This window comes from Petaurus breviceps, unplaced genomic scaffold (assembly GCF_028583685.1).
Source record: "Petaurus breviceps papuanus isolate PSGF00001 unplaced genomic scaffold, PetGlider_PUasm1.0 90903, whole genome shotgun sequence".
Classification (NCBI taxonomy): domain Eukaryota; kingdom Metazoa; phylum Chordata; class Mammalia; order Diprotodontia; family Petauridae; genus Petaurus; species Petaurus breviceps.
In genome coordinates, this window is record NW_027187376.1 from 10,257,528 (window position 1) to 10,272,742 (window position 15,215).

The following is a 15,215-nucleotide window of genomic DNA, read 5'->3' on the forward strand; positions in this document are numbered from 1 at the left end:
TATATACACACATTCACACATGTATTCATACACCCGTATACCCTCCGATATAGACATATATATTTCTATTCCCTTCAACTATTTTCATACTGAGAAAAGTTTCATCAGTTATGATTATTGTTTTTCCATGTAGGAATGTTAATACTTCAACTTTGATCAGTGGCTTATGATTTCTTTTCCCTGTTTACCTTCTCAAGCTTCTCTTGCTTCTTGTATCTGGATTTCAAATTTTCTTTTCAACTCTGGTTTTTTCATGAAGAATACTTGAAAGTCCTCTATTCCACTGAATGACCATATTTTCCCCTGAAACATGATACTCAGTTTTGCTGGGTAGGTGATTCTTGGTTTTAATCCCAGCTCCTCTGCCCTCTGGAATATCCTATTCTAGGCCCTTTGGTCCCTCAGTGTAAAAGCTGACAGATCCTGTGTTATCCTGATTGTGTTTCCACAATATTCAAATTGTTTCTTCCTGGCTGCTCGTAATATTCTCTCCTTGATCTGGGAATTCTGGAACCTGGCTATGATATTCCTAGGAGTTTTCTTTTTGGGATCTTTTTCAGGAGGTGATCTGTGGATTCTTCCAGCCTCTATTTTGCCTTCTGGTTGTCTAAAACATCAGGGCAATTTTCCTTGAGAATTTCTTGGAGGATGATTTCTAGGTTCTTTCCCCAATCATGGCTTTCAGGTAGTCCAATAATTTTTAAATTATCTCTCCTGGATCTATTTTCCAGGTCAGTGGTTTTTCCCATGAGATATTTCACATTGCCTTCTATTCTTTTATTTGTTTGGATCTGTTTAATAGCATCTTGATTTCTCATAAAGTCATTAGCTTCCATTTGCTCCAATCTAATTCTGAAGCAATGATTCTCCTCAGTGAGCTTTTGAGATTCTTTTTCCATCTGGCAAATTCGGCTTTTTAAGGCATTCCTCTCCTCATTGCCTTTTTAAGCCTCTTTTTCCAATTGAGTCAATCTGTTTTTTAAGGTGTGATTTTCCTTAGTTAGGCTGTTGACTCTCATTTCGTAATTTTCTTGCATCGTTCTCATTTCTCTTCCCAATTTTTCCTCCACTTCTCTTATCTGCTTCTTAAGGTCTGTAACCAGTTCATATTTTTCTTTGAAATTTTTGGTGCAGGAGTTCTGACTTCACTGTCTTCTTCCTGTTCCATGCTTTGCTCCATTTTGTCCCCAAGATAGGAGTCTAATGTTGGAGTCTTCTGTTTGTTTTGCTTCCTTTTTCTGGTCATATTGCCCCTCAGTCACTTTGATGAAAGATGGCTCCCAATAGGTTCAGCAGGAACTCTGATCTTATCTAAGACCAAAAAGCCTGTGATTCAGTCTTGAAAGAATTCAGTAGGCCTAAGCAGACTTGGAGTCAGAGTTGTAAAAGTGCCTTATAGTGAGCAAGGATCCTTAGGGGACCTGCAACTTCAAAGGGGTAGAATTAAGATTTTTATAGGGTAATCCATAGTAGAACCCATGCCAATTATGCTAACTAGGTGATTAAGGGTGGGATTAGGGAGGAGTTAAGGTGGGGCCAGTGTTTAGAGGGACATGCAGGCATATTGCCCATGATTCACTGGGAAAAAGCCCAAGGGGGGGGCTACCTAGAGGTGTGGTTTTGGGCTTGAAATGTCACTAAGTTGGCTAGCAGTCCAGGGCTGATGGAGAAGTGCCCAGTCTGCCACCCATCAGTGTCATGTTTGATAAGATTCATGTCTTGGAACCAAGGCTAAGGAGTTAACCCAGAGATAGAGTACCGAAGGATTCATGGGGGCAGCGGGACTCTATACAAGGGGGAGATAATAGTTGCCTATGCTGGACTGTTTATAGATACTTTGGCGAAGGATTCATAGGAATAGTTTGTTATTGTTCCAAGCTGAGATAGTTGTTGCTGGGCAGAGTTATTGCTGTGAAGCTAGGGACAGGGGGAGAAGGGGTAGAGTTAATGCTCTGAGACTGGGGCAGGAGGGAGTGTGATTTTACAAACTGGTTTACAGACCGATGTTACAAAGTGGTATTACAAATTGATGTTACAAATATAGATCCCAAGCACCCCATCATTACTGATGTTACATATTGAGTTTACAAATTGATGTTACAAACATAGATCCCAAGCATCCCATCAACTTGACCCCTGGACCTTTTGCCACAGTAGGACTCTGCCACCAGACAGGGGAGCTTTTGTCCCAAACGCTGGGGTTTTCTCAACTGCCAGAGGCCTCCACACACTCTGGCAAGCTGGTCACACACCCCAGGATCTCCACCCTAGACCGCAATCCAGTTCCAAGCAGGTTAAAGCAAGAGCAATTATCCCTCAGACTGGTCGTTTGGTCCCCCTACTGTCTGTAGGCCAGGAGCTGAAGCTGCCATGTGGCACTGGCTATGCCGGGCATTTCAGTGGCTTCTCACCCTGGGGCCAAAACCTGATGTACTCCCCACTACTGGCCCCAAAATCCACACTGCACTGACCTCTCACTTTGTCCTTCACATCTGTGTGTTGATAAATCTGGAAACAGCCGCAGCTGCTGCTGATCTGGAGTCCTTCCAGCCGGCTGGTCAGGCCCACCCTGGGGCTAAGGCCTCGTAGGGCTGGGCTCGGCTCCCAGAGCGCTGTGCTGGCTGTGCGGGGCTGTCCTCAGTGGGAGGTTAGCTTCTCTGTGTCATTTTGTGGGTTCTGAAGCTCCAAAGTTTGTTTAGAGTCCCCTTTTTACATGGATTGGGGAAGGTGGAAGTTGGAGCCCAGCGGAGGTCCTACTTCTACTCTGCCATCTTGACTCCACCCCCACCACTCTAGTATTTTTATCAAAAAAATCTCAAATGGGGTCACAAAGAGTTGGAAGTGACTGAAACAACCCACAATAAAAACAAATTCCTGAGCAAGATTTTCCTTTGCAACATAACCTGATAAGCAGCCATCCAGAGAACTAAGCACAGTACTCTAGAGCTGTTCTTTGCACACGTTTTACTGCATCTTTTAACTGCCATCAAGTTCAGTCTCACTTGAGGGTTAAGTATTGAAATAATCATGAGTAAGATTTAACAAAGGTAGAGTTAAGCACATTCTCTCCAAGCAAGGTAAGATTTTATTAATAGGACACTAACTTTCCAATAAGAATAAGTCAATGGCTCTTCTGCAGTTTTAAGCCAAAAACCCCATGATGAAGACTTAACTAATTTTTATAAGGTTAGCACAAAGAATGGAACCGTGTAGATGACATCATGGGGTTAAGGATAACATGATTGGCTACATAGCTGAGGCATGGGAAACAATATGATAGGTTACAAATTGGAAATGAACATCTTGCAATGGTGCCTCTCCTCCTGTCCTGTGATTAAGTTAATTGTTTGAGTCTACCTGCAAGGTTAAAAGGTAGTGTGCCAGGGCAGCTAGGTGGCGCAGTGAGTAGATTGCCAGTCCTGGAGTCAGGAGAACCTGGGTTCGGATCCAGCCTCAGACACTTAGCGCACACGCGCGCACACACACACACACACACACACACACATACATACACACACACAGGAAACCTAGCTGTGTAACCTTGGGCAAGTTACTTAACCCTATTTGCCCTCCCAAAAGCCAAAAAAAAAAAAAGGTAGTGTGCCAGACTTCTTTGGATAGCAAACCAGACATTCTTGAAGGATAGGTTGTTGTGGTGTAAAGATGTTAGACCCAGCTCCCTGATGTCCACCTGCATCTGCCAAGGACAGCAGAATTCCTTGAGTCAAGAATATAATAGTGATAGCAGAACAGCTGGACTTCTGAACATAACTCATTACAGACCAGTTGAATTTCTGTACAAAGTTCAGAGAAAAAAAATCATGATTTAGGCAGTTACAGGACAAAAAGAATTAATTGTAAATGAGATCAATAATAATGATACAGAATCAGTTTAATCTTCTCAAAACTCATTTATGCAGTATCTCTCTCAGTATCTCAGTACTCATTTATGCAAAAAATCTATGATTTCATGGATGTATTCCCTCAAGCAATGCAGATTTCAGCCAATTCATGCCTATCCATCCTATACAACTCTTGTTAATATCCTTCCCTCAGTTTGTCACAGACAATCAAACCAGTATTCTGTGGGCCTTTTTTACTTTCTGTTGACATTTTGAAGATGCCAGTGCATCATGTAGGATGTCCACCAGGTCTTCTTCCCCTTCTCCATAAAATCAACCTTTTTTTTCTTACCATATATTTCTTTGATCATATTCAACTTACACCCTTTTTCCTTTGTATTCCCTTGTTTATAACATAAAGCTACAACATGTTACAAACCCACCTCTTGCACCTACCTTTCCATTGGACTTTGGGAAATCCTTAATTTCAAGTGTTTTGCAATTGTAGTATTCCATGACCTATAACACCAGAAGAAGAATATTGGTATTTAAAAAATAGATCTTTGTTTCAGGGAGGTTTGATCTCATTAGAATTATTTTGTAGCTCCCCAAAGACAATCTTAACTTATTTTCCTCCTGTTATTCAATTCTGGGCCCAACTGATCTATCATCCATCCATCCATCCAATATATTCCCAATATTTAGCACAATGCCAGACACATAGTAGGCACTTAATAAATGTATATTAACTATCGACTACCTATCTACATACACAGATAGACAAACTCCATAGATCATCAGTTCAGCTGCATATAGTAAAGACAATAGGAATTCTTTACCAACTTGATTTTTCCTGTGTAGATGGCTATAATAGTAATGGGAATTTGAAGACCTTCCCTGCTTTGAAGATATACCCTGCCCCCTAATGGGCTGAATTTAATCACATGGAGCCTGTGGTGAGAGGAGTTTCCTGAAGGGTGGAGCAGAGCCCACTGGAAGCTGGGAGTCAGAGCACTTAGAGACTAGAGGGAGGAGAGGATGCACCAAAGGGAGACAGACTTGTGAGCAATTGCTGGTTTGTGGAAAGACTAAAGGATGCTGTGGCTGTCTATGCTGTTACGGCTTATTAACTTCTATGTTGCTATGATGGATTTAGTTTCCTGGTGTTGGGATTTGTTTTTCTGGTACCTGAGAAATGTTTTGCTTCTGTATTCTATATGGAATGTCTGTTATAGTTTGCAATTGAACACTATGCTGACATAGTTACAGTGGCTGTTGGTGCTATGAATATTGCGTTGGCACTACAATGGTTAGACCAAACTCTTCTAAGATGTTTATGGATCTTATTCAGGGTTCGATAGAATTTAATTGCCACAAAATTTTCTACAAAGAGAAATATCTGGGGAGCTTCATCATCTATAGAAAATTCCTCATTGACAAGCACTGTGAGCATATATTTCTTCCTTATTCTTTGATATCAATGATCATAGAGTTGTTGGACAAGATTGTTTCTGTTGCTTTATGTTTCACAGTCTTATATAACTTTGGTATGTCCATGAGCATATCCTATTGAAAGAGAACATTTGAAGCAACATTTTGTTTTACCGAATCAAATAATTTAATCATCAACAAATAAGCACAGTACAACTTGTATCCTCTATATTTTTTCAGTCAATTGTGTAATGATAAAGATGTGGACTAGACTATATAATAGCACTTGAAAGAACATGTTTATTCCCTTCTGTTCTCTCCTCAAAGATGCTTTTGATGTGTGTATAGATTATTCTCAGAAAAAATATCATAAAGATGGCAAAGGCATTTTCGTCAGAGATTATTGTGTTCTCCAAGTCTTCTTTAAAAAAAGTTATAAGGTACAACATGTTTTCTGTATCCTCCTATCTTACCCTCCTGAATATTCTTTGAAAATTGATAGTCTTCAAAACTGTATCATCTTGTCATAAATATCTGTACTTGGTTTAATGTTGATTTTTCCATTTTTATGTTCTTTCATATCCTTTCTCTTTCCTACAAAAGCACTTCTGGGCTCATGATATGAAAAGTAATTGAGGTTTGTGAGACTAGTTTTTGAATATCTTTTGCCTATTTGTTGTCCTTCAATTTCATTCTTCAGTGCCTTCAGGATGACTTTGCTTAGTGAGGTCTTGAAACTACACTTCCCCTTTATTACTTATTGCTAGTTTGGAGGCAGTATTACTCATGATCTTCCATCACCTCTTTAGAATTACATAAATAAGTTTATGTTATAAAGTGATGTTGCTCTTGACTCCCACATCTTTTCTTGACAAGTAAATAAAGAGTCTATTGACTAAGGCAGTTTTTAGACTCTTTTGGTCTCCTTGTTAAGGCAGTTGGTTTACATCAGTTAATTTATATATGAAACTGCTATCATTTGAATTGATGTCCTTTCCTCCAGGCAGCTAGGTGACTCAGTGGATAGAACACTGGTTCCGGAGTCAGGAAGACTGAAGTCTGGTCCCAAACATTTAGTAACTGTGTAGCCCTGGGCAAGTCACTTAACTTCTCTTTGCCTTAGTCCATTGGAGAAGGAAATGGCTTTGCCAAGAAACCCTTAGGGACAGTATGATTCATGGAGTTACAGAGAATCATATACATAATTAAACAGCATCTTTTCCATTTTTTGTAACCATTAACTTAAATAATTGAAGCTGAGGTTGTTTAAATTGCATGCCATATCTTTTTCTCATTTTTATTCTCTTTGAATAATTTTTTTTATCTTTGCTCTATCACAGTGATAGTATGACTATATATAGACAGTTGATTGAGCAGTTGTTCCCACATCAAGGAATAATTTTCTGTCAGATAAAATATGATCAATTTAATTTTATTTTTGATGATAGATAAAACATTAGTTACCTTTTATGTACAAGACAATGTACGTATATGCTAGAGATACAAATATAAACAAGCCAGACAGTCCCTGCCCTCAAGGAACTTAGATTCTAATAGGAGAAGGCAGCACATAAAGGGGAGCTGAAAAGCTGGGGAGCAGGGGGAATAGGCCATTGCCAAGGAAGTCCAAAGAGTTGAGTTGTGAGTAGAGAGGACTCTCTCCTGAAATAGTATTCTGGGCAAGGATTCTGTATCAGGAGAGTGGGGTCTTGGAACAGAGATGGATGCTATTCAGTGCTTCCTATGTTGAGTGCCTTTCAATTATTTCCTCAAAGGAAATATTCCTAATGTTTAGTTGTGAGATTACTATGTAGGCTAAAAGTCTTTGGCTTCTTTCATATTTTATTCTTGAACCATATTTTTTACTACCCTCACCAATTCCCACCTTTGCATTGAAGTTATCAAGTATAAAAATATATTTTTATTTCATTTGGAGAGTCTTAGTTCTTTGTATAATTTCTTTACCTCTTTATTTTCTTCAACGAATGTTGGCTCATAAGTTTACATTTGTTTTCATATTGACCTTTTTGCAAATTCTTACAAGACCCATGAAATGAAGATTCTTGGTGTCTTTGGAAAAATTGTAAAATAAATGCCAACACTTTCATTTTTTTTCCTAAGAGAAATTACAAGCCCCCCAATTTAGCTGTTCCTTCCTCCTCTGTCTTCTGAGTTCACTTACAGTGAAAATGTTGAGACTGTTGTAGTTCATATCCTCTAATAATTTTAAACTTGTTGGTCACTTAATAGAGATCTTGTGTTTAGAGTATAAATAGCTAAGTAAATGTTGTATAGATGGTCTACACCTGATTTTTAGCACCCTCTATTTCCTTTTACACCACTGCAAAAGTGGAAAGGGGTTACATAAGATTCCTTTCATGTGGTGCCATGACCAAAGAAATCATTACCAAATGGCCAATCTAGTGGTGATGACCCTTTGCATATTTAAGCTGGTTAGAGCAGAACTTCTTTAATCTCATATAGAGTTCTTCTAGATTCTTAGGATAATAATTCAAAAACTGGAAGTGACTTCTCACATATTTTCATTCTTGCAATCTAGTATCAATGAGTTTTAACCACTTGATGGTCTGATTGCACATGATACCTGATTATAGAATGATTCCTAGGTATATATATATATATATATATATATATATATATATATATATACACAAAATAAATAAGGAATTTGGAGATACAGGGTAGGAGAGAAATGTAGCAAGAGAAATCAGGAAAGGTTTTGTGTAGGTGGTACTTGAGCTAGATTTGAAATGAACTAAGAATTTTAAGAGACAGAGATGAGGAGGAGGAATATTCTAGGCATGTGCAATATAGCCTGTGAAAAATATGGTGATTGGAAGTAGACTTTCCTTCAGGAAGAACATCAAGAAGGCCAGTTTGGCTGGATGATTAGAGTATGTGAAGGGTAGAAACATATAAAGAGGCTGTAAAGGAAGGTTGGGGTCATGTCGTGAAATATTGTAAATACCAAACAAAGAGTTTATATTTGATCTTAAAGGTAATAGAGTTAATGGAGTTTATTGTGCAGTAAGTCAACAAGCATTGTTAAAATGCCCATCGTGATAGTTGCTGACAATATAAAGATAAAAATGAAACAGCCCCTCTCCTCAAGAAGCTTACTTTTTTTGGTAGAAGTTTACATTCTAATGGGGAAACAACATGTACATATATAAACTTAAAGAAGATTCATATAAAAGAAATACAAAGTAATTTTGGAGGGAAAACCCTAGCAGTTAGGTAGATCAGGAGAGGCTTAATTTGTGAAGGTAGTGCCTGCCATCTTCCTCCATGCTGCCTACACATATAGCCATCTTTAAGTGAGCCATCCTCACTTCTTCCTACCATCCTTGATAGTCATAGTCCTATGTTTCTCCTCCCTTTTGTGGCTAAGCTCCATACTCTTGAATAATCTCTTCTCTAGGTTTTCATGACATTGCTTTTTACTGTTTCTCCCCTTGTCTAGCTTACCACTCCTCAGTCTCCTTAGCTGGTTCTTCATCCTTGTCACATTTATTAACTGTAGATGTTCTCCAGGTCTCTGCCTTGGGCCCTCTTCTCTTTTCCTTCTATTCTATCTCACTTGGTGACCTCATCAACTCCCATGGGTTCAGTTATCACCTCTGTGCAGACTGTTCTCATGCATCACCAACTACCTTAATGAATGTCCCATAAACATCTCAAACTCAAACAGAACTCTAAAACAGAATTCATTTTCTTTCCCTCTAAATCTTCCCTTTTTCAAAACTTTCCTATTACTGTCAAGGGTGCCACCTTTCTTCTAGTGACCTTGACTCCTACTGTCAGTGCCATCCTTAAATGTTCATTCTCACCTGCTTAACCAATCAGTTGCCTAAGCTTGTCAGTTTTTACCTTTACAACATCTCATCTATATATCCCCTTTTTTCCACTCACAGCCATCCAGCTCATTCAGACCCTTATGCCTCTTACCTAGATTGTTACAGTGGTTTTCTCACTGGTCCCTTTCTCAGTTCTCTTTCTATTTCAGTTCATCCACTACTCAGCTGCCAAGTTGATTTTTTTCTAGTGTATGTTAGACCATGTTACTCCCTGCCTGCTCAATGAGCTCCAGTGGTTCCTGTTACCTCTGGATCATTTTTGAAGCCTTTGGTTTGGCATTTAAAGCCTTTATGTCAGGCCCCTTCCTACTTTTTTAGTCTTCTTACACTTTACTCTTTTCCATGAACGCTGTGATTCAGCTATATTGGCCCACTGTCAGCTCCCTTGAATTCAACAGTCCATCTCTCATTCCTCTGCTTTTTCACCAATTGTCCTCCAACCTGGAATGCTCTGCTCCTTCCCCTCCACCTATAAGAAGTATCTTACTTCCTACAAGACTAAGCTCAAATCCCACCTTTTTCAGTAGGCTTTTCATTGTTCCTAAGCTTTGAATATGTTTTCCACTCAGATTATTGTATGTAGCTAGTTATTGTATGTATCCTTATATGTACTTAGCATCTTGTTGTCTTCCCCATTTTGAGGTATATTCCTCAAAAGCAGGAATTTTTTTGCCTTTTAAAAAAATTTAAATCCAGTTTTAATTTTTTGATAGCAAAAATTTATTTTTCTCTTCCCCATTAGAAAAAAAAAATCACAACTATCAGAAGGTGGGTAGTTTCATTCTAGTTCCCTAGAACCATGAATGGTCATTGATCAGATTGAGTGGGCTTTCAATTGCTGTTGGTTTTTACAATGTTGTTGATATTATATAAATTATTCTTTTGGCCTCCTCGCTTCAAACTACATCAATTCATATAAATCTTTCCAAGGTTTTTCTAAAACTGTCCCTTTCATCATTTCTTATGGCATAATAATATTCTTATACCATAAGAATAATATTCACATACCATAATTTGTTCAAATATTCCCCAGTAAATGAGCACTGGCTTATGTAGTTTACAATTCTTTGTTGTTACAAAAAAAGAGCCACTATGAATATTCTTGCAGTATGGGTCCTTTCCTTCTTTCTTTGATATTTTTGAGATGTAATTTGCTTTTCTTTGTAACCTTAGCACTTATCACAGTGCCTGGTAGATAGTAAGTGCTTAAAATGTGATTGTTGATTGACTGACACATTTATTATTATAGGAAATAAAAATAGACAGAGATGCCTATTTCTATCATTAGTAATTTTTTAAAGTCTTGTCATTGTAAGTCATATAATAATTATTTGGTATACAGAAGTATTTGTGTCATAGGAGGAAAAAAAGAAGTGGAAGTGATTTTTATAATACCAACCAATCAGTAGTAGGAGTGAAATTGGAATTTTTAATTCTAATTATTTTCTTTCAATTCTACCACTTAGTTTTCTGCAGTTGTAATAGAGTTAAGGCTCTTTAAATTTAGTTTTCTTTTTCCTTTTTGTCTGATTTTTTTCCCCAATTATTTCATGGCATTTCAGTGCTTCAGAGAATTTAGATGAGCTCTCTTCCTCCAGTAGCTGGTTACTTAACCAGAAGCACATTAAGAAAAGGAGAAAAGACAGAACAAGACTGAGATCTCCATCCTTGACTCTCATGAGCACAGCAGCCCGAACAAGGCCACTTCAGAGTTTCCACAAACGAAAACTCTACAGATTGAGCCCTGCTTGTTATTGGATCCCAAAGGTAAGTTTATTTTTGGTGACAAGACATAAACAGAGTTATCAGCATTTGTACTTATCGTATATGATAGGATACTCATTGTACACAATTTCAAAAAAATCATTACTCATCCAGGATGGTTTAGTGGTAAGACTTGGATTTGGAATCAAAGATTTGGGTTCTAATTCTGACTCAGCTACTTACTAACTCTGTGATCTTGGGAAACCTCTTTGGGACTTTATCTGTAAAATAAGGCTGTTAAACTAGATGATCCATAAGGGCCCTTTCATCTTTGGGTCTTAAGATCCAGAAAGGGTTAATCTCGATTGACTTCAGAAATCACAGGGATTCTGATTGGAGCCATAGGCCAGTAGATGGCTAGATAAGGTGAAGCTAACCTCAGAAACACCTGGGTTCAAGTGTGTCCTCTGAGATATACTAGCCATGTGACCCTAAGCAAATCATTCAGGACACATTTCATATTCTACATACCCCGCCTTTTGCAGGAAAACTTTCCTGGTTCTTCCTTCTCCCCACCAGCCACCCTACCAAGTACCTTTCCTCTGATATTACCTTCCATCTACTCTGAATATATCATATATGGACATTGTTGTTTTCATTTTGTATCTTCCATTAGAATCTGTGCTTCTTGAGGGCAGGGACCATGTTTTGTGCCTTTCTCATGTCCCCAATAGCAAGCACAGGGTGTGGCACATAGTGCTTAAAACGCTTGTTGACTTATTGACTGGCTTAACCTTTTAATGCCCCAGAGATTCTTTCACTGTAAGTTACAGAACAGTTGCCTGTTTGCATTGATAGAGGGAGTTTCTTTGCTGAAAGTTTACCATACCAATAAAATTACAATTTCTCCTTGATGCCTCTTCCTTTTCCCCTCTTTCTGCTGAAAAAAAAAAAAAACAAAACAAAAACACCTCCATTTTGTGTTGAAGTGATTTGCACAGCACCATTTGTCAATTGTTGATTGTAAAGATTCCTTTACTTGCCCTCCTGGGTACTGTAGAGCACAAATGAATCTGTATGACACTGTTTCTTCCTTGTTTCCATCTGTTTCTTATACTTAACAGGAAAAAAACTGAGTCCTACTGTAGTTTCTTTGCTCTCATTACTACCTGGCTAGCTTCTACATACATGCCTCCTACCTTTTCTCCCTAAGTATCAACTTCATTATTTTTCATACTGTCTTCCTATTTGCATTCTCATTGGTGTCATGTGACATCTTTCTGGGTCCCCCATTACTTACTGGATTAGCATCCTCTGGCTTCTCCAGTAACACTGCTATTTTCATTGTGCCCTTGCTTTCTTGGCCTGGGTGTCAGATAAGATTAGGAAGCTAGTAGAGCACTGTGGGAAGACTGCTCTGGCACCAGCCCGAATGCTATTTTAAGGTGGCTGCCCCAGCACAGTCATCTCACAGATGATTTAAAGCAATGTAACATGGCTCTGGAGTACTAGCTTAACATTTAAGGAAATGGATGGAAAGGATAGGCAGTGCAGGACTCTATGGCAACAGTACAGTCACAGGATCTCTTTGGAAGACCTGGGGGTAGAAAGACTGGCCAGAAGAAGCTGGTGGTTCATGGGAAACTAAAAGGGTAAAGAAGAAAACTAGTTGAGGTTCCCTATCTTAATGGTTCTGTAATAAGCTGGATGAGTGGCATCTGGAGGACATAAGGGGAAATAAAACTGATCTATATACATCTTCATTCAAATATGCAAACATAGGCTACTTTGAATGCCTTTCCATAACATGTTCTATTATAGTCCTATTGCTGTTTCCAGTAAGAAAGCTTAAATTAGGGCAAAATCACACAACATTATAATAGTTGAGTGCAAAGCACTTTGTGAAAGTATGAAAAATTAGGAGGTTGACTTAGATAGTCTCTTTTAGCTCTAGAACCATGATCCAAGGATTCTTCCCCCAAATGATTATAGATGGATGGGCACTTTTTTTTTCCTCCTCTAATCACTATCTCATCAGGATGGTGATGGGTGTTTTGGCATCAAGCCAAAGAGAATCAGCCTATGACCTAAACAGGTACCCACTCCTTTACAAATCTAAGAGGTTGAAGGAGTGCTTAGTCTGATCTTGGGTAAAAGTAGGATAAAATAAGAAGGAAAAAGTGAACCCCAGGGTCTATAGCAGAGTTTTTAAATCTTTTTTTGTGTGTGTCATGGTTCCCTTTAGCAGTCTCTAAAGCTCAGGGACCTTTTTCTCAGAATAATGTTTTAAGTGCATAAAATAAAATATATGATTACAAAAGAAATCAATTATATTGAAATAAAATTATCAAAATTCATGCACCCTAGGTTAAGAACCCTATTCAAACCTAGATTAAAAAGAGATCTTTGGTATATGTGCAAAGTGATAACAGGAAGCACCTAAAAGTGATTATTTGGTGATTTAAAACTTGTTTATTGTTACTTTTATGTTTGGGTTTATGAGTCTAAAAAGCACAAAAATTTATTTTCACCTTATTTAAGCAAGCTACTACTATATGTGACTATAGTACTTAGGCTATGGCCATATAGTTTAAATGATAAGGCTTTATATGTTTAACTGAGAATATGCATCAGCATAACTTTGCCACTTAATTATATTTCCTTTCTGTAAAAGCAAGCATAACAACATATAGATGCTCTACAATGTCCAAAGACATTTAGTGACATTTTTAGTAGCTTAAAATATTAATTTAATGGCTTAAGTTCTAATAGCTTAGAACATCACAAAGACTTCTGGAACACACAAAGGGCAGAATACAATTAGAGCAAGAGCAAGGATTAAAAGAATCTAAATGCCTCAGTATAGGTGATACATTTATCAGTGATACTGTTAACAATTCTGCTTTATCTAACCCAAGTACTATTTCTGAGCTTTTGCAGAACAACTCTTCTTTGATCTACTTTGACTCATCTAAAGTTTGGCAATGGCTTTAAGATCTCTAGCCAACTTTATCAGGTGTCAAAATCCCTGTAATCTTTCGTTCTTCAATCCTTTGCAAAATACTAAAAGTTATGCTTAATTCTTAGAGGAGTTAAAATGATGATCTTTCATTTAACAATCATCTACTGTGTGTGTATTGTTTGCAAAGCACCATGCTAAATTTAGGGGAAAAGCAAAGATAGTTAAAGATATATGTTCCATGTTCCCATGATGTTCATAATCTAATAGACCGTAGAATTAGTTATATACATTGACTTGTTGGGAACTGGGCAAAATGGACAATGTGAGAGAAGATGTACTTCTAGTAGAGAAAAGATGATGCTAAAAGTTTGTATAGACTTGAGCACAGTCTTTGTAAGAGAAACTTCATCCTGTGGGCTTAGTTTAGCTAAGAACCTTTTGCTTTCTGCATTGTTACTCTTAGAGTAAGAGCTCATATCTCTCTAATTCCCCTGTCCTCTCTCCTCTTCCAGAAGAGGAGAATTGGCTTTTGTTCTTCATGGTGTGGCAAAAGATAGAAGTAAAGATGATAGCCACACCATGCTTGCCTAATGGAATATAAATCCTTTAGTGATACTTGTTTAATGAAAAAAAAAGGCATTTTTTTCCCTCTCCAGGGAAAGAACTTCTTCATCCCATCTGGTATTTGACTAGTAGGTATTATTTGGATCTGTAGAGTCTTGATATGAATACTTCTGGCAGGTTTCAAACTAACTTCTAAACCTGATACTAATTTTTAAAGGGAGTCCTTTTCAAAAAAAATTAACTCATTTAAACAACATAGTGCAATTCTCAGAATAGGTGAAAAGGTGTCTCCTTTTAAACTTGGGTCAAGAAAACAGAACAAAACATGAGACTGTATCTGTAAATTATCTGAAGTGTATTTACAAATATGTTGTATATAATCTTGTAAACCAAAATGTCTGATAGACCTATCATAGATTCATTCACTCAACAATCACATTTTTAGCATTTATTGTATATTACATTCTTGGGGAGATAAAACAAAATAAAGACACTGTTACTATTATAATGGAATTTACAATCTAAAATAATTTAATTCTGCATGTGTAATGGATAAAGGAATGGCTTTGGAAATAGGAAGATGTGGGTTTTAGTCCCACCTTTGACCTGCACTGACTGTGTGACCCTGGGGAAGTCATTTAACCTCTCAGTGATGTAGGCCTCTGGTATCAAACTCAAATGGGAATTATTGCCAAGCATTTTCCTATTGCATTTTTTTTCTTTTTGGAGGGGGGAAGGCAGGGCAATTGGGGTTGTGACTTGCCTAAGGTCATACAGCTAGTAATTGCTTTGTAATCTGGACACATCTGCTTTAGGAAATTTTTTTAAGACTAG

The 15,215-nt window shown here is 37.8% G+C and overlaps 1 protein-coding gene across 10 annotated transcripts in view; it reads left to right on the forward strand.

Moving 5' to 3' along the window:
• The window catches only part of KANSL1L (KAT8 regulatory NSL complex subunit 1 like), a 171,006-nt gene that overhangs the window by 96,048 nt on the left and 59,743 nt on the right, over positions 1–15,215 (forward strand). For 7 of the 10 annotated variants that reach the window (XM_069075237.1, XM_069075238.1, XM_069075229.1 and 4 more), the window contains one exon: positions 10,714–10,918. In XM_069075237.1, the coding sequence (XP_068931338.1) occupies positions 10,714–10,918 (205 nt within the window). The remainder of the gene's footprint in view (positions 1–10,713; positions 10,919–15,215) is intronic. The other 3 variants (XM_069075230.1, XM_069075235.1, XM_069075231.1) reach the window with 2 other exon arrangements.